Consider the following 21,468-nt stretch of genomic DNA (forward strand, 5'->3'; position numbering starts at 1 on the left):
GCCAGGGTCACACTCTAGTTAGTAAATTAGTTTTTTCTGCTTGCCAAAGAGACAGATGGCAAATACCCAACCTTCCTCAAGCCCACCACAGGGGCCACGGTAAATAAATAACTCTGGATGTACAGGGTGGGGGAGAGATAATGAAAAGATACAGCCACAGTGCCACACACACACACACACACAGCTGTGGGAAAGCCTAACGGAATGACGGCCAACATAAAGGCTTGACCAAGACTACACAGATTCCCTGCAACTTCTCTAATAGCCTGCCGAGATAACTGTTTCCCAAACACACGACTCACGACCCATTTTGGGACACATTTGGGACACTCACTGTTATGGGTCGTGACTAAATATGTTTTTTTTTTGTTTTTTTTAATTGTTTTTACAACCTTCCCTACAAAGGTTGTAGGGAATGTTTTTCAAAAACGAATTTGAAATTTGCACACAAAAAAGGCTCACAAATTTCCAAAACTAATTCAAAGTGAAAATGCAAGCAGCGATAAGGCGGGACAAAGCAGGAAGCAATAAGTAATAAGACCATGTAATTGTGACAGGGTCGGTTTTAATTGTTTAACAGTAAATTGTTTTTGATGACAATTATGTGTATCCTGGTTTTGGGCATGTTATTATTCATTTCTACAGTGTGTTCGCTGTTCATGTTTTCACGTACAAACTTCTCTTCAACTGGGATATCAGATAATGGTCCATAGTTTGTGTGTAGAATGTTTCACACAAATCTCTCAAAGATCTAGGCAGAAAATGGCCAATTTGGCCAATTGGAGTAAGACTGATTTCAGTTCTATTTGGCCTGACCCTCTACCATACTGTAAAGTTTCATAAGCATATGACGCTGCATGTATGTATTATGGGCAGAAGAAGAATTTTCACAAAACAGCAATTTTAATTGGCTCATAAAACCTTATTTTTTTCACTTAAAAATGTACTTCCGATTTTTTGTCCGTATATGTCCAAAGTTCACGTGTATAAATGTTCGTGCATTTTGATCAAAGATCCTGGGAGGAGATAGATTTGAACTGTTTTTCATATAATTCAAAATGGCTGGTGATCTAGAGGTCAGAGGTCAAAAGGAAGATCACAAAACTTGTTCGGCATGAGGAGACGCATATGTGTATCAAAGTTTCAGTATGCTATAGCGCCACCCAAATGGTCATAGGCTTCGCATCGTCACTCTTTATCATAAGCATGTCACATCACATTGCGTTAATTGTAGATTGGTCACTTTAATTATTTTTCAAATAGGGCTTAAGTGGTTCTCAATAGTGGTGGATATTGTATTACGATTGTATTACGATACAGAGGCCACGATACGATACATATAGACATATCGATATGTATCGATTATACGTTTATTCGAAATAATGACTATGTTGCAACATTGTTGCACAATTACAATAAAACAATTTCAGAACCCACAGAGATCTTTAAATTAAAATAAAATGTTTATATATCCTAACAAGGGGTCTGGGAAGGGAGTGCATTGCAACTTGCAAGGATGGCTCTGATAACGTTAAACAGAAGTACATTTGTCAACACTGCGTCACCCAGATAATTCATGCCGTTTATTGCCGTATCGATACAGCAGCCTCTCCATCAATTCACCTATCATCCAGATTTTCGATTGATGTATTTTCTCTATTATTAAGGTTATTGTGGCGGTCAATTTGTATTGGGGGTGGGGAGGGGGGCGCGAGACATGGACAAAGCATTTCCGGGGGTCCCCAGCCAAAAACGTTGAGAACCCCTGGTCTAAATAATCTGCCATTTTTAAGCTATTTGAACACATTTCCTGCTTGTGTAAGTAAAGGATCTCTCTCAGATGTTCAGAGATGAAATCTTGACAAATACAAGGAAGCAGACAAAAGCTGAAGGGGCCGAAGTGGCACGGTGGTGGGTACGTGGTGGAGAGAAAATTATTAAATAGGTGACACACTTGCAGCCAATTTCATATACCTATGTCACAGCATTCACCCTCCTGCTTGACACTTCTGGGTTAGATAGCTGCCTATTACAGCCCACCATTGCCATGTCTCACATGAATTCACATGAAGACATTCTCACACTCAGAAAGAGAGTATTTTGCTCCATTATTCCCATCATGGGCAGACCACTGTAGGTGAGAGAGAGGGGGGGGCAGAATATGGAATCTGATGGCATCATCACTGTAATTACATGTATGTAGCAAATTGTTCCTCATTGATCGCGTAAAGTGTTGGTGAATGTCACATTTTGAATGGCAGCCTAACTGACGTTATTTCATGGGACGACAGGGAAAAAAACCTCAACAAGCATTCATCTTATCAGACGATCAGGTTTGACTTTTAGGAACCCCTCCGTGAGGAAACATTTGATTGCAGGGAGAGGGTGTGGGGAGGGAAGCAAGGGCATAACAACATGGCAAGATAAGCCCCATGGTCATGGAAGCTGACTTTGAAAAGCACTTATTCAGTCACAGGTATAACCTTTGTACTTTTCTACTGATTTTGTTTTAGCTCCCGACCCGGCTGTGTATTACAGACGATAGGTGAGGGGCGGCGTAGGAGGGCTGAATGTCATAAATCAACATTAACCATCAGCTCCGAGCTATTGACTGATGATTTACCGTGGCTGCATCTCCTCAAGACTCTGAAATGAAAATGCAGCGGCAGCGCGAGGCAGAGCGCCTCGGTTGATTGGCACCTTGTCGAGACTGGCAGGGGAGCCTTTGATTGCACTCACTGTCAATATTAGTTAATTGTTTTTCCTTACATACATACCCTCTGTTTCTGCAACATCACGGCAAACTCCAGAGTGCTCATTTAACCCAGAATGGACCTGTAAGGGTACATTTTTACACCCTCAGAGGTATTACTGTGCACCCTAATTTGTCTGAATGTATTGTATTGTATATAATATTGTACTGGTGAACTGCAATCCCATAGCTACTGTATATGCACATTCTTGTTGACAACGTGAGAAAAATAGACTGCCCACCCTGTAATCATGATGTCAGAATCTTTCTCTTATAAATTTATAACCCATAATAGCCAGACAGATTAACTACATGCTGTACGTACGTATGGCTGTAAATCTGTTGTTCAGCCTCCGCTGCATCAGAGGGTCTATAGCTATGCCTTGAAGCTTTAATTGGTCCCTTTCAATTATCACACTAAGTGTATTAGAATACATATACTGTGCCGCAGTCCTGTCCTGACAAGGGCGGCCCAGGCGTGTATGGATTCAGTGAAGTCGGGTCCAAAATGAGTTAGAATTTCCCTTTACAATGGCACCTGTAACTGCTGCACAACTCGTTCAGGGCAGATATAGCAGCCATTTGCTGTGTCCAAGGTCATCGGAGGAGACGATCTTTAATTGAAAATGAAATTGTCTACTTCAGAGGTTGAAATAATTAGCAATATCAGAGGAGGAGGAGGGACAATCAGAGATGATGAAAAATATAAAAGGACATAACCCTTGATGAAAAAAATTATATTCCTTTGGCAACTCCATTCTCTGGACTTGACTCTGGATGTAATTGGAGTGGAATTGTGATACAGGTGTATAGGAAGGCGTTTTATCCATATAACCACTTATATTGTTCACTATTTTGATTATACAGTAGGTGAACAATCTGAACATTGGTGAAAATGGGCAAACCTTCTGCAAAAATAGCATAATTATCTACAAGCTCACAAGTTGCAACACGCTCCATTGGGAGTTGTGGAGGGAAAAAAGGAGGGGCTAAGCATAGACCCCTGGGAAGTACAATTTTGAGGTATTTTTACTTTACTGGAGTATTTCCAATTTTCTGTACTTTTATTTCTACTCCACTACATTTCAGAGGCAAATATTATACTTTTACTCGACTACAATTATTTGTAAACTTTGTAGATTTTGATTATTATTACAAAACATACACCAACCACTTCAGCCATATACATTTTGGCCATTTGAAAATAGACGATCTGCTATTTTCAAGATTTGTTTACAGTTTAAAAGTTTTTTTTTAATGGGACCTTAAATGGGACCTTCTGCACAATGAGTACTTTAAGTATATTTTGATGCCGATAATTTTACTCAAGTAAATTTTGAATACGGGACTACTACTCTAATGTAGAAGTATTGCAGTATTACCATTACCTAAGTAAAATTGAGTACTTTTTTCCACCACTGACCAGGGCTGCATACAAAACAGTGAGTCTAGGGGAGCTTTGGCGAAGATATTACACAGTAGATGCATGGATCCTATCCCAAACCATCTCCCCTGTATAGAAGATATTACACAGTAGATGCATGGATCCTATCCCAAACCATCTCCCCTGTATAGTAGATATTACACAGTAGATGCATGGATCCTATCCCAAACCGTAGATGCATGGATCCTATCCCAAACCATCTCCCCTGTATAGTAGATATTACACAGTAGATGCATGGATCCTATCCCAAACCATCTCCCCTGTATAGTAGATATTACACAGTAGATGCATGGATCCTATCCCAAACCATCTCCCCTGTATAGTAGCCGTGTGCTCTCTCACCCGTAAAACAAACCCTGTCACGCCGTACTACTGGAAAGAAAGACAAAAAAGAAAGTCATATTTTCTGTCCCCAATATTTCCACACCAGTTAATCATAGGGAAATGAATGAATTGTATCAGTGTGCATGCAGTCTTTGCTCGTTGTGAATCAGAAATTATCATAGAGATGGGTATTGGCGCTTTCATATAGTATGCTGAGTCACACGGAGTGAGATGCACACTCTATCACGCATTATTCACACATTATTCGTATGCACGCGCGAGCGACACACACACACACACACACACACACACACACACACACACACACACACACACACACACACACACACACACACACACACACACACACACACACACACACACACACACACACACACACACACACTGACCCGTCTACAGACACAAATGTTACTGACCCTTAGGCTGAGCTCACACCTTTAATGCAATTCTCGTGCTCGTTGGATGCATGTTGTGTAGTGTCATGGCCGCCCAAAGCATTTACAATGGAGGTCACATGGTTTGACACAACATTGTGTTGTATGAGGGGGAGGGGCGCAGTCAAAACACAGTTGAAAGCCATACAACAGACCCCTCCCCCTATGTTGTGTCAAACCATGTGACCTCCATTGGAAATGCATTGGGCGGCCATGACACAACACAAAATGCATCCAACGAGCACAGAGCATTGCATTAACCGTGTGAGTCCACCCTTAGGCCTCACTCACACCTTTCGATCTAGCATACAACATTGATGCATGCTTGTTGTATGAATGTTGTGAGTGGCATGGCCGCCCCAATGCATTTCCAATGGAAGTCACATGGTTTGTAGTCCACATTTTGGACTACAAGCTGTTGTATGGCTTTCGGCTGTGTTTCGACTGCCCCCCTCCCCCTCATACAACACAAATGTTGTGTCAAACCATGTGACTCCCATTGGAAATGCATTGGGGCAAGATGTGTCACACTCTTTGTATACAACAAGCATACATCTATCTGTTGCGAAGGTGTGAGTGAGGCCTCAGTCAGTGGTGTAAAGTAACTAAGTACATTCACTTATGCTGTACTTAAGTACAATTTTGAGGTATTTGTACTTCACTTGAGTATTTCCGATTTCCAATACTTTTACTTTTGATCTACTCCGTCTCCATTACAAACCAGTTCCAAATATTGTACTTTTACTCCACTACATTTATTTGAAAACTTTAGTTACTAGTTACTTTGTAGATTTTGATTATTATTACAAAACATACATCAACCACTTCAGCGATATGTACATTTTGGCCATTTGAAAACAGCCGATCTACAAGCTCACAATGCGTCGCATCGCAACGCATTGTGAGCTTGTAGATCAGCTATTTTCAAAAGATTGTTATACATTTAAAAACTTTAAATGGGACATTCTGCGTATGGAGTACTTTCTACTTTTGGTACTTTGAGTACATTTTGATGCCAATACTTTTGTACTTTTACTCAAGTACATTTTGAATTCCGGACTTTTACTTGTAGTTCTACATTGCAGTACCACTGAATGTTACTAACCCTGAGTATCATTCTACAAACACCCTGTCATGTAACTGACCTCCAGACCCCTGTTGTTGTAAAATCCCTGTCTCTCCATATATTGCCATCCCCCCGCAGGCTATGCAACGTCATCTCCACGTTATAGTCCCGCACTGTATGCCAGGCTGGGGTAATGTGACAAACCCTTTGCCATCATGTGGGTGTTTGTGAGGTTAGGGGGAGGGCGGGAACAGTGACATAAAGAGGATGTTACCCCGGGACAAATGCTGACGAGCTTCCCATGGGCCAGCCGGGGACACAAATCAAAGGCACACGGGTGTTAATATCTGATAGTTAGCGCTCTGGGCTGAGCGGCATAAAAGACATGGAGGTCAATGGGTTGCCGGCAGTCTCCAGAGATAAGGAGTTGCATCATGGTTATTTCCACTGGCTCCTCCCCTGTGGAATACTCTGGCCACTGGAGCCTTCTCTTCATCATCACAGTCGGGAACACAATCACGGTCATGCAGCCGTGGAATGTGCTGTGCAGCATGTTGACTCAAACGCCTCATGACAAAAGGTATCACCAATATGCACCCAGCAAGGTGCTGCGTGCAGCAAGGTGCTGCACCCAGCAAGGTGCTGCGCGCAAAACCCAGTACTACGGCTAGAACGTTAGAATCGAGCATGATATAAAGTTTTTTTTTTTTTTTCATGAATAAGGTAAAGTCTCTCTTATATTCGATTAACATATACTGTATTCCTGCGGTTAAGTCTCACCTCAGGTGGTTTTGCTTCGTGGAAGTATAATTGAATCAGAATTATTTTAATTACTCAAGTGTTAAGAGGTTATAAATATGCGTTGCTTTTTACATCACCATGGGGCCAAATCGTTTTGCAGATAAAGTGCCACAACCAATCAGAACCTTATACTGTTAATACATGCAAATGCATGCAACAATTACCAATGCTTGTTTTGGAGCATCACTGTATTTGACAACAAAGATTTCCAAGAATGGGTAGTGTGGGTCTGTGAGTTCTTTGCATGGAAAGGTTTGGGAACCCCTGGTCTGGTCTACACGTGTTTTTACGCCTCTGCTTTAGATATAGTCCATAGCCCTTAAAAATATGAACTTGTGCTTTACTTGATTCTCAGTCATGCAGTGACATGCAGTCACTAGGGAGAGAGCCTAGTGACAGGGAGTGCGCTCAGCAGCACACCGAAATCAAGTGCGTAGCGACAGAAACATTAACACCAGCCACTGAGTACCCATGTGACTCTGGTGAGAGAGTGTAACTGTCATGCCAGGCCTGAACAGTACATCAGAAATGCATATACAGTATCTGAACTTTCGTCGTCTCTCGTTTGGGTAGAGGCGTGTGTGTGTCGTGTGTGTGTTGTGTGTGTGTGTGTGTGTGTGTGTTTGGTGGGTTAAAAACGGAACGGTATAGAGTATTATTATTTATTTATTTTCTTGCTGTGATTCACTGAATGTGCAGCCTTGTTTTTGCTTTCATGTATACCAGTGATACGTTACAGCATATGACATACCTCCCCTCCCCAACAACACACACACACACACACACACACACACACACACACACACACACACACACACACACACACACACACACACACACACACACACACACACACACACACACACACACACACACACACACACACACACACAGAGAGAGAGACAAGAACATGGCGATGTGGATGAATTATACATGTTAAGCAAGAACAGGTCTTTCTCTGAAAGCTTACCCTTTTCATGATAACCCCTTTTTAGACATTCAGTGGACTTATCACGGCATATAAATAGGACAGGATTCATTATTCAGGGGAGGTTTCAGTGAAAAATTAATAGTTGTCCCCAGGAGGAGGGACGGCACCGGCTTAAAAAAAGAAGAAACCTTTAAAGTGTACATGCACAGGGGGATCTGGAGAGAGCCTGCCTCCCATATTAAAATTTTCACCATGCGACACAACACGTTGATATGGGTAATGTGTTTGCCCAGCACTAATGCCTCCAACTAATACTTACTGAGTACACAGTAAGTTCTTTTGAATGGGAGAGAGAGAAGGGATTAGGGGTGCACTCCTCACATGAAGACTTAATATAGTATGTATTTACAGTGTTGCTTGTCAGTACAAAACAGCAGGGCTTGAGTAATTTTCATTTGACACAGGATTCACCTTTCTGGAGACTGAATATTTCATGTCCATACTTTGACACACTTTTAAGATAGCTGCCAATACTAAAGATGGATGCACGCACCGACACACACACACACACAGGTAGCTTTTAAAATAGAAAACTACAGTTGGAGGCCATCGATATTGTCCTTTTCTTTTTGCTGAGGTTTGCGTGATCTGCGCAAAAGGACAGTTAACCCATTTTGGGCGGGAACCCCTTTTGGTGTTTTAAACATTATGTTATAATTTAGCTATTGAAAAATAGCAGATCTACAAGCTCATAGCGCGCCACCGAGTGGCGCGCTACGAGCTTGTAGGTCTGCTATTTTTGAAAAATCGTGAAAATATTTATTTCAGAAAACTGGAGGATTTAGAAGGATTTTTTAACATTTTGAGGTCAGGCCTAAATGGGTCAAATGATAAGGGACAATATCGGTGGCACCCAACTGTATACAGCAGGCCTTCCTTTCAGCTACAGTATATCGTATAAGAAATTACAGTTTCCATTGAGGCCAGATCACTCATGCTCCAAAACAACTCAGCCGCCAGTGCCGAGTTGTTTTCAGCCTGCCAGTTATCAGTTGAAAGATGGACTACGCCAATGTCTTTGTATCCCCTCCCTATCTGCCCGAGCATGGAGGCAATAACAGTAATGTACGGCTAAGCAAAAACAGAGCTAATCATCAATGACTGCAAGATATATAGCATATGCAGTGGCACCTTGTTTATTACCCGCTTTTCAACTCCTGCTGAATCCATCGGCTACGCAGACACTCTGTCAGATAGAGGGACTCCTTCAATGTTAATTTGATTCATTCTTGTTTTCCATAATAATTGGGGGCAATGGGTCAGTGTGATGAATTTGCTTGTTACATGACCCGGGATGTAGCGTGGCACTTGGCTGGCATACGGTTTCATCTCAGCATCTTCCACTTGTGTGGAAGAAGGACTTCATTTATTATTTTCCGCCTGTGGTTTGAAAAACATCCGTTCATTTCTGTCTATACAGTTCAGTGTGCAATGTAGAGAGAACTGCTGACCATTTATGTCACTGCAGTTAATGTGAGAGCACTGCAGGAATTAACTTTCTCATTCTTTGAATGAACTTATAACAAAAAAATAATACATGAATAAAAACAATTGGTTTGGGAACTTAATTGACTGTTAACAGTTAGCAGGTCCAGTAGATATCAGATCTCTCTTGTTTTTATATAATATTTCCACCGCCCTCCCCCCCCCTCCCCTGCTGCAATCTTTTTCTTTCTATTTCTTCGACTTCCCATTATCTGTGGAAATATGGAAATGCTCAGACATTCATCTATGTGCAATGAATTTTAAGTGAGATTCCAATTCTTTTTCTCTTGTAAATATGCATTTATGTATTACTTCCCTGTCATTGACAATCCACATCCATATATCTACACTGTATGTTCATGAACGCATACACATGCATTTACAAGAAAACATAAACAAACATTTAACTTTACAGTAGGCTACACACGAACACACACAAACACAAATATGACTAAAGACACATTAAAATGTAGTTGCGTGCTGGTGTCTCCCACCAAACAATATCTGTAGCCTAATAGTACTAAATGTATAAGCTCCTCACCATGCTTGTAGATGGTGCACGACAGGGCACACAGCCAAGTATAAATCAGGCGTTAGGAATGTGGGGTGCCGTCAAAGAATTTAGACTAAGGGCCCCATTATGCATAGGTTTGGTTTTTGGGTGTTACAATAATGAAGCCAAAAAAATATCGTCTTCTTTGAATAGACATCATCTTATATAAACACAATTGACTCAAGGAATTGACACTCTCACTTCTGCTGACTATAGGAAAATTAGAATCACAGAGATTTGTGGAGAATTAGGAGAGAATGAGACCTGTGAAAGGAGTCGGCATAATGTACAGTATAGTGGGTAGTGTGGCCGCAGGATTTCGCTTACGGATAGTGGAAGCTGCTAAATGCGTAAATCATGGGTGGGCGCCTGGGGGTAGTGCTAGCAGGTAAGGGAGGGTGCAAGATAGAACCCTATGTGTTTCCGTTTGCATTGGTTTCTAGTTTCTACCCCCCGCTGCATCGCTGTGCCCCAGTGTGTCATTATAGTGATGAGCGCTGATTGCAGATTGTTATGGTGTTTGCACCTCTCATCTATCTGGACCATGCTGGGTATTTGGCCAGGACTGATTGTGTTGACACAATCTTTCTTGTCTCATCCAGAGATGGAGAGGCTTGGCCCAATAGCAGTCCACCCATAATGAAGGAGATGCAATCAACCACTAGTCTCTCACTATAGTCTGAGTCTCTCACTAGTCTCTCTTTTTACCCCTCCCCCAAAATAAAAAAAATAGAAATAAAAGGTCAAGTGGCGGCCTGGCGGGGAGAAAGATGCTGCTGTGGACCGGCTACATCTCACAATCAACTTCTCCGTTGATTGGTTAATCACGCTGTTGTTATTGTTGATGACGGAGGTCTGCCTTTCTGTGCACCGATTTATGCTGAGCTGGTGTTAAAGTTTGGAGGTGGTGTTTGTTGACAACACTGACAACAAAGGTGACTGGGACAGGGATGAATTTACATTCAATTAAGTCTATACATTGTGGCCATGTTGTATATGTTTAGTTTTAAAATGGCCACTTCAACTTCAACATGCCTTTAATCAGTGCCAACAAAGAGGAAGAAAGAAGCGCATGGCGTCAGCCTGTTCGAGGGATTATTTCTCCCTTTGTGCTCTTTGTCCCCTTTCTGTGCTTTGTTATTTGTTTTGGTGTTCTAATCTCAGCCAAGTCAATAATATTCTTTGTTGTCTGAAATTGTGTGTCGGGAGGGTAGGAACAAAAAAAAGGGGGCCTCCTCCTTTTGTTGAAAGTACCTGTCTGTGACTTTTCACTCTCTCTCTCAGACTCCTAGATAAAGTAATCATTAGATGTTGTTTTCTGCCTGCAATTACTTTCAGCTACAACGGGTCAAACACTAGGAAAGCAAGAAGGGGTCGAGGGAAGACAAGGCTAGATGGATTGCAGGAGAGGAACTGTATGGGTCCCACAAGTGCTGATAAATACGTGTGAGGCTCAGAGACTCACCATTGTCAGAGGTGTCTCAGTAAATGCTTCAAATGTAATTAGTCTAGAGTATATATGGACGACCCCACTCCCCTCTTATCTGAGTCACATTGTCTCCTTTAAAAGAAGGCCATTCATTACATCTGGCACTATTTGTTTTTGCTAAGTAAAAAAAAAAAGAAAAAAATGGGAGCAAGGGAGGAAATACGAGGGGTGGCCTTGCTGTTTCTATAGTCTCACACTTTGGACGCCTCTCTGGCTGTGGAGGATCATTCTTCTGAATTCATGGTTCGACTGCACACACGTACAAGCCATTAGGATAGATAAGTCATCTGCTGCCATGGTGTTTCTGTAGCAGTATTGAGGTGATCTCCGTCTGACTGCTGCACATCATCACATCACAACAACATAATTGTATCATGTTGAGTGTGTATAGGGCTTGACAAGTTGTCTCGATCGCCCCCAGCTATGGCCTCTTTTAAATCTTAACACAAGTCAGAATCCTACATGACACTACTGATCTCTGTGGTATAGTGACTAGTTGCACACTTGCTTGGCATTCCAAAGAGCTTTTTTTTTATTGCCACAATGTAATGTAATATTTACTTCCTCACCCATGCCCTTGTCACCAGTGACAATGACAGCTCTTATTGCTTTCGCCAGGGATTATGCTAGAAGGCTACCTTCTGCCTGATATAAGGACGGTACTGAAAAACAAAGCACTGAGTTCAGCAGGCAGAGAAAATAACTAATACAATTTGCAGACATTCTTGGAACCCTATTTTGCACGGCGACTTATGCCTTATGACTAATCTTATAATATTTTAAAATAGTTGTGAGCTGGCTATTTTCACTATTTTATTCAAAATAATAAAAAATGGCTAATAAGATTATTCATAAGGTAAGGTAAAGATAGGGCCCCATATCTGTGAAGCTGTATATTGAGATCTCATCCGAGCTCTAGTAGGCCTATAGACAGAATGTTTGAGTGTCATTGTTACAGCATTATATATTCACACCTTACTATAAAATAGTTATAGTGTGAATAATTTCCTATTTTCATAATGTAGAGTAGCACATTTCTACCCCTTTTTCCAATGAATCCTCCCAGCAGAGGTTTGCAGATACTATGCTGTTGTACAATACTGCCTCATCCGCCAGTGAGGAGCCCCCGCCAGGAGGTCAAAGTGCGTCCGTAATACTCCTTCCATTCAACCCTCTCCGAACACGGCCAGTTGTGTTTCTGTCAGTAGGCAAACCTCCGTCGTTGGAATTTAAGCTCATATGGTATGATATGCGTTTAGTAAATTATGGTCCCTTTCATTTTAAAATGAACAATAATGCAGGGTATGTTTCTAGTGCTGGTTTTACCAAGTGAAGACCCCGCCCTCGCTGCGGTTGCAGACAATTCATAGCAGTCTTTTCCGGTTTCATTTGGGGACCGGAAGTTCAAAGATGCTGGATTTCAATTCGCCGAAAAAGTGGCTTCAAAGTGGTCTCTAGAAACGAATGGGGCTGGCCATGCATTCATTCATTCTTTATGTCCATTCATTTTACAGTCTATAATGGTTTCTGGACAGTAGATGCTCTGGAGGCAAGCTGGAGGCACCATGGCGGATGTAAACACACACCCTGGACACCATGGTGGTGGTCCCTCCACCCAAATGCCCTTTGTGTGCATCATTTCCATGATCCTAATCACATGTGCCCAACGCCAAAAACATAATTCACATGTATGACCCTCAGTGGAACAGTGCTGTGCTTGTAAGTGGGATGCTAGAGATTTGTGCTTCCGTGAATGTCAAACATGAGTTTCTCCAACAGTGATTATTAAAGTTCTTTGATTGAAATGGCTCTCGCTTGCCTGCGCAACACCCAGCGGTTTTAATACCGCTATTATTATTAATGACCGTTCATTTCCTTATCCAGATTGTACGTTTTGTGAGTAGGTACAAGGCTAGGTCCGTGAAGGGATAGTCTTGGTAATTACAAACCCAATTACTTATTCCCTTTCATTTGTTTGACAGAATCACCCACATGCTCACATTTCCCTCTTCCACTCTCTCCAGATATGGACAAACATACATTTCCTCTCTCTCTAGCTATAGTATGTCTCTCTAGATGTCTCTCTCTCTACCTATAGTATGTCTCTCTAGATGTCTCTGTATACTCTCTCTCTACCTATAGTATGTCTCTCTAGATGTCTCTGTATCCTCTCTGTTTCCTCTCTCTCTACCTATAGTATGTCTCTCTAGATGTCTCTGTTTCCTCTCTCTCTACCTATAGTATGTCTCTCTAGATGTCTCTGTATCCTCTCTCTCTACCTATAGTATGTCTCTCTAGATGTCTCTGTATCCTCTCTGTATGTCTCTGTTTCCTCTCTCTCTACCTATAGTATGTCTCTCTAGATGTCTCTGTATCCTCTCTCTCTACCTATAGTATGTCTCTCTAGATGTCTCTGTATCCTCTCTCTCTACCTATAGTATGTCTCTCTAGATGTCTCTGTATCCCTCACCATCTCATGCTCTATCATACAGTACAAACCAAGAAAGAAGAGAATAGTAACATTATGGTACTAGTATGTTTCTATGACTATTGATGGGAGTCAAGGTCACTTGTTTAAACATCTCAAACAGCTCAGTAATATTCTTTGCTCTCTTTTTTCTGGCACCGTTAACCCTGCGGATCCTGAATTAATTAAGAGGGAGGGTGCATGAAGTGATATGGCTTAGACTGGTCATACTGTATTAAATGTTTTCAAAACAGAAACCTTTTTTTTCCCTTTTTTCTTTAGCCTAAATATAAATCCCATGTTTGTCACATGCTGCCAGAGATTAGAAATTAAATATCTTCTTTCCAATAGTTCACCATAGATTCATGCTTAGGGGTCGGAATTTAGATTTCAACAAGGTACACGATTGGACTGGGAGTGAGACACCGTATGAGATCCAATTAAAACTCACTATAAAAAATGTTGAAGATGGATTCCTGCATATAAATGAGTTTGCTACTCTGCTATTCAAGGTTCCTTTGAAAGGGTTGACAGGATATTGAAGTAAAGAACAGTGAATTAAGCCCATGCGGTGTGCATATCAAGATTAGATGTAACTTAAATAGGAGGTACAGTATAGCTATACACATGCAACTTTATCATCTGTAATTAAATACATGGGTTTTACAGTTTCCCAAGCTACAGTAAATCATTAGTAGCTTGTGTCAATCGTTACTGTGCATGTCAGGGCCGGGCATATGCCATCCTGATGGTTGTGCAATGATTTTAATGTTCTAGATGCGTGCAATTATCCTTTTAATTAGCAATGATGAGTTTGTGCATGCTAACATAATGAGTGGAATCGTGTGACACGTGTACAGACCTTAATGTGTAGCTCATTAAGATGTAACTACCTCTGTCAATAAGATAATCAGCTATCATGGTAAATATCCCTTAACAATTGTAATGAAGAAGACCTATAATGGTGTGGCAAATGGTCTGTCTGTCTGTCTGTCTGTCTGTCTGTCTGTCTGTCTGTCTGTCTGTCTGTCTGTCTGTCTGTCTGTCTGTTTGTCTGTTTGTCTGTTTGTCTGTCTGACAGACATTTGCATTATTGAATTTCATGTTGATCATAGAAAAATAAAACAGATGGAATGCCCACTGCTGTAAGAAAAAGATGATACTGAGATGCAAATAACGAAGTCAACATTCCAAATATTGCATTACGAAGAAAGAAAGGGCACTACCTCTTGGGATTCAGTCATGCTTTGGCTATGATCTTTAAATCAAATCAGCAACCTTTATTCCTAAGTCAAGCTTATTGTCATGATAGTATCTTGCTGGAGCGTTCTGCTATAACTTCCTACTGTAGTATCAGCATTAATGTAGAGTACCTTCATTCAGCATCGGTGGCACCAATGCTGGGGAAGCTGGATATCATCTGTTCAAATAGGATATATGACTCTAAGATGCAGGAAAGCATGTGCTTACACTGCAGGTAAGTGCTTAAATGGTAAAAGTACATCATCTGCAGAGATCTCACAATGCATGCAGTTAAAATAATAAACCGTCTATGTTCTACGAGAACCCTTACAGTATCATATCTCGTGTTTTACCCGCGTCAAATGTTTGTACAAGCTGTTAAGTTTTGCTGTAAGGACAGAAGGTCAGTCGAAGGTGGACACAGCCGCGTTCGATCTTTGGCCTGCCTGAGGATGTGTTGATGTTGCAGAATGGGGTGGCCGTGGGCTACCGCTGTGGTATTGACCTTGCGCAAGCCCTTAAGATCAGTTAGGAGCCCGACTGGGCTCCCACGGGGCATCTGGAGAAACAACCTAAGAACATGGATAATAGATGTCCTTATGATCTCACAGTCACATTAGCCCGTAGGCTATTCGGTGGATCTGGGAGTTGGGTGCTGTGCAGAATTTGGAGTCAACAGCTGTCATTTGTTCCAAGTATTAGGTTAATGGACATAGATCTACAAAGAGTAAGGTTGTGTCTGTTTCAATCACATCAGCACTATTCAAACAAAGCTGAATCATCTTGGGTAGGTGGAGGTATGCCCGATTTCAACAGTGCAATCTATTATCCCCCATCGTCAGCCATTATCCCTGCTTGTCTGTCATTCAAATTTCCTTGAAGGAAAAGAGGAAAAGAGGGTTCATATCAACAGGGGACCTGCGGTATCAGTTGCGTGTGATTCCTTGCAAAACCTCCGCAGGGGTACAGTTGTTTCCCCTGAATACCAAAGACACTCACTTAAGCAGCACACATCACACGCCAGGCAACGGTGTGCCTCTGGCTGACGAAAGCAGCCAGCTAAAGCTGTCAGCGACATCACTCAGTCCGTGCTCGCCCCCACCATCATCACCACCTAGCCAACCTATCCCCACGGAATAGAAACTGGCACAGGGCACATCTCTTTGAGCTGTTTAATGTGAAATGCTGGATGCAAAAAAAAATGGAAGCACTCAAGGCTGTTGACACAGCAGCACTGTGAGTTCATGTAGTTTTCACCCAGGGTGCCATGGAGCCACGGAATACCTTTCATGTGTAAAGCACATTACAGGCAGCTTCCCCCTTACATGCACTGATCGTTTACGATGGAGAAAGGAGCAAAACACCTTGGTTAAGATGCATGTCATTGCTGTTGGGCAGAAACCTTGTATGTCCAAAACCGTTACATTTCAGGAAATGGAAAAAAATACTTAAATTTCAATGAATCCAATGCAGTTATTATTTAGTCACAAGCTTCTGTTAATTAGTTTCACTTATCTCACAGACAGACGTAACCACTTTCAACATGGGGGGGGGGGGGAGGGACAGTTAGACAAAATAATTATAAAATATAGGACATAATAGGATGAAATTGGGAGATGAAACGTTTCTGCCCGGCAGCAAAGATGTACATGTACACTTGTGTGTGCATGTGTGTGTGTCAGTGCATGGCATGCCTATGGAATAAGAAGTCTATACTAATAGCATTATGCCATCAAAAAAGGAAATACCTTGAAAAGGCATTGACAACAGCAGAAAACACTTGAGAAAGATTGAGTCAGGGAACAGCAAGGACTTGGCTCAGACCTATTGTGCTTGCTCAGAGAATGAGTGAGCGGCATCCATTTTTGCCTTAATGAAGTTAGTGACCCTCTGAAAGGTGACACATTTACCGCTCAGGGGATTTATACACTCCTGCTCCAAGGCTCCAGTTCAATATGGAGGACAGCTTTTACTCCACGTAGGTAGGCTACATGCACGCACTCCAAATATAGCCCCACAACTCACACCAGGAGATTCATTTTCCGACACCGTTACCATAATTAAAGCCTAAGTTGTTTCCTTCAATCTTTTGCAGGGGGGGGGGTTAACACAACACTCCATATAGTTTTCAGGGACGTTTGGATTGATATCACTGACTCAATGAGAATATTAGTCTTAAAACATTTGCAGAACCACATGAAACAATAAACAAGGTGACAAGACACATTGTTTGATTTCTGCCGACATCTGGGGAACAGAGTTAAACAGAGCATGCAGAATGTGTAGTCTACATGAGGGGAAACGGTGGCTGCACTGTAGCAGGGCCTAAGACAGCTCAATTATTGATAGCATTCTTACTTATGCAAATATGTTGAATTATTTCTAGGTGACAGCTTGAAGTTGAGGCCTGGAGGAGTGATGTGATGTTGGAGCGAGGACCCCTCTTTTCTTTGCGAAGCATAGGATGCATAGCACTGCCTCAGTGCATACTGTTTTACATTCTAATTATCTGGTTTGACAGGCTTTATTGCTGGGGCTCAATGCTGAGGCCCCCGTCCCGGACTCATTCCACATGTGATGTCAGTGCAGGCATAATGAGATAAGATAGTTTGAGTGCTTAGCCTCGCCCATTCGCCGCATGCTCCCTCACTTTCCGAACCCCCAACCCCCAGCCTTTCAACGCATGCAAATCAAATGCGGTCGCTCTCAACTACAGTGCATTCATTACCACCTTGAATGTGGCAAACATGCTCACTAAATACACATCCCAAGGATACAGGTAGACATCTGGTTTTTATTCTGCCTTTGTCTTATGTGATCAGCTTCATGCTGAAGCCAGAAGGATCAAAAGGGGTTTGAGGTGTGCCGCTATGACGGTGATTCAAATAAACAATGTTTTTTTAAGATGTCCGTTAAATATTAAATACAGATAAGCCAATCTAAGACACAAACAGAGATACAGTTTTTCCCCTCTAACTTTAATTAAGCTACAGGGAATTCATTGCATATTGTAGGTAAACAGACAGAGTCAGGGGAATACCAATGGAAATTAAATGCTCTGCTGCTGCTTTTCTCATTACAAACATGAAATGAAACATTTATCACGACTTTCATTTTGCTAAAAGGCCAACATTTTGCGGGTCAACCGCTGATAAAAGGACAACTTTATTCTATTTACTTCAAGATTTACAATTGCATTCTCTGCTTTTAGAGTGCTCTAGTAAAAGCAGTGTAACGCCACCTGCACTTACTCTATCTTCAGAGTTCAGCCTTGTTTGGTGGCATGGTTAATTAATTATCTCTCTCCCATTCTCTCTGTCTGTCTGTCTGTCTGTCTGTCTGTCTGTTGCTCTCTCTCTTTCTTATCAGCTATAGAGGTGAACCTGCAGAAAGCCTTGGCCGAGGCCTCCGAGACCTGTACCCAGGAGTGCCTGATCTTGGGCCACTCTGACAGCTGCTGGATGCCCCCAGCCCTGGATGCCCCATTGGGCCACTCTGACAGCTGCTGGCTGCCCCCAGCCCTGCAGGCCCCATTCCAGTCTCCCGGTAGCATCAGCCCCACCTCCACCCCTGCCACCACCATATCTGCCAATACCCCACTCCCCTCCTTCGGCTTCCAGCAAAGCTGGGCCCGGGGTGGCAAAGGCAGCATGGGCAGCATGGGGCTCATGGATGGCCGTCACACCCTGGGCAGGTCTGTGCCCAAAAAAGATGAACTGGACAAAGGGATCAGCCGGCCACAGTTCTACCACACCCTGGATAGACACTCTAAGAAAGAGGACCCCGTGAAGGTCATCCCCCTGGCTAGCTTTTCCACACCCGGGCAGCAGACCTCCAGCCACGGCGGTAGCGCTTCCTTCTTACACGAGCACCAGTTGTAAGACAAACAAAGAGAATCTGTCAGTGCGACATACACACCACTCTATCCGTAGGTGTAGATTGCTCTGTGTCAGTGACTGTTTGATCATTGTGCGTGTATGACTGTATGCATCATTACAAACTATGATCAGCTCCATGCAAGCGAAAAGAACCCAACAGCGGCTGCTTTTAAGATGATGTCATGTAGACGAAAAAGTGAACCTTTTGAAGGAAGGATGTTAAGTATTTACATACCAGATCCATGTATACTGTAGTATGTAAATGGTTATTCTATACCAAAGTAGTTCCATCACAGAAAAAACAACAACAAAACAAAAAAACAACAAAAAAATGAAAAACTAAAAAAATTATGTTATTGCCTTCAGTTTGGTGATGTTTGTTTTTAATCATCAGAAAGGACTGTGCGCTTCACACTCACTGAACCCCAGCTCAACGGAACAGCGAGCAAAGTGAAAGACAATTACCTTGCATATAAACAAATGCAAATAATAGAGCGTATTGTATGGAGCAAGCTGAATCTGGCTAAATGCTAATTGTGAGCTCTGGGTGGAGGATGTTTATGTTCAAGCTCTGGTGAAGTATTGCTTAGTATGTCATGCAGCTCCAACTCCTTGTAGAAGATGTCTCTTCCCTCTAGCCGGAACATGTTTCAGAAGTCTATTTTGGTCAGGGGACTGTAGAAGGGTAAAAAAAAAGTCTACAATGCATAACTAGGCCAACAGAAGGCTGAACCGGTATTCTATGGTACTATGTTTTCAACACACCTCAACTACACAAAATCTTAGAGTAGAAAACACACTTGCACACTCACACCCAAGATGTTTACCATATGGTGATTGCTCAGACTCTGCCACCTCTATTAAGAACATGTTTATACCCAACATTATCTCATTAGCTTAGTCTAGAAAGGCACAGACAGATGCACGTTGGAAATAATGCCTTTGTTTTCCTCCTCTCTTTATATTTCTCACATTCTCCACTCTTCATCACTCAGAACAATACACACGATAAGTGGTATGGAGCCAATTACGACATTCTCACAACAGTGTAATTACTGTGTGATCTTCATAGCGGTACTCATTGTTGTTGAAAGATCTAAAATGGTGCTCCCGCCTAGCCAGAAACCTGTAATGCGTGCCATAGCAACAGGAGAGTGCGGACAGTGTCCCCGAAATAGAAGCTTATTTTGACTTCTTCCTGCAGCAATTCATCATATAATTAACAACTCTAATGTTCTTTGTATTAATTAAGAATTGTGCATTTTCAAGTTTAGTTTCACTTCACAGTTTAATATATCGACCTCCCACTTCGTATAGATGCTGACAGAACAGCAGTAAGTCGCAATGGGCCTGGCTGGGTAAAACGCGCTTTTATCGGGGCCCCCTACCCTATGACTGATTGTTGATCCTGTTCAGGTATGATCACACTGCCAGCTTCTTCTCCAGCGCCACATCTGTTGCGTATAATATTGCTATGCTGCTAATGACTCTAAGCTGAATGTGTGTGTTTAGGATCATTACTGGTTTAAAGCACTAAATGACATTCATTTTACAACATTCCTATAGTCCATGATAAAATTAAACAACCTTACACTCATCAAGTTTACTGATCTCCCATATCCTTTAAAACAAATACTCTATTTTAAAATGCCAAACTAGGGACAAGAGTTGGAAATAGGCATTGGCTATAAACTGTGTACACATAGGGTCCCTGTTCTGACAGTTTTATTGTAATTATGTGAAATTGCACCATCCCTAAATTAAATATAAAAAACACACATAATATAATGATTCTGTCTAATACTCCAAGCCAGGCTTTCAGCTAAAGAGCTTATAGAAATCATTTTCTAGCGATATCAGAGACTTGGGAATAGGTGTAAATCTATAATGCAAGGTGACATTCTCTAGGGATGGGCCAAGTCAAATTGTGTTTGCACGCTCCTGGCTGCTGCTACTATTCCCTGTGACACTTGGGGTCAAGACTGCTATAATTATTAAGAGGATTGTGTCGTGATTCAGTGAAATTATATCAGTCAAAAGCACAATGGGTCAAGGGCAAGTCAGGACCAATACCATCCATCTTGAGTCAATTGGGAAAATGAATTCAATTTTCACTCAAAAACAAACAACAAAATTAAATAAACCTTCTTATCCCATGTTTGGGAATCTAATTAGGGTTTAATTGAGGAATTTATATTATTTTCTCCAGCTTTATTTTGTCACGTTCTCGTTATCGTGAAATAACAACATCAATAACTTGAGGATATAGCATTAACAATTCATATCAAGTCAAAATAAACACACATTGAAAATAATAAATTGTGATGTAATTGCGAGATTTGTCAGTCAAACTGAATCAAAAGTGAGGCTCTGTGTGTAGCCCGAAACCCAACAATTTTTTTTATCCCTCTAGTATATGAAGGCTGGTGATATTAAAAGCATAGATTTCAAAGTAAGCCTAATGAAATATTGGTTTGGGTTGTGGTTGCAGAGTCAAGAAACAAAACCTTTTTTTGAGTGG

The 21,468-nt window shown here is 41.7% G+C and overlaps 1 protein-coding gene across 1 annotated transcript in view; it reads left to right on the forward strand.

Annotated features, from left to right (window-relative positions):
* pcdh11 (protocadherin 11) overlaps nt 1-18,950 on the forward strand; it is a gene marked incomplete at both ends in the record, with an annotated part of 154,163 nt that extends 135,213 nt beyond the window's left edge. Inside the window, one exon of the mRNA XM_079499101.1 lies at nt 18,439-18,950. Within this exon, the coding sequence (XP_079355227.1) occupies nt 18,439-18,950 (512 nt within the window). The remainder of the gene's footprint in view (nt 1-18,438) is intronic.
* Nucleotides 18,951-21,468: the final 2,518 nt, after the last annotated feature.

This window comes from Electrona antarctica, assembly GCF_951216825.1.
Source record: "Electrona antarctica genome assembly, chromosome: 1".
Taxonomy (NCBI): domain Eukaryota; kingdom Metazoa; phylum Chordata; class Actinopteri; order Myctophiformes; family Myctophidae; genus Electrona; species Electrona antarctica.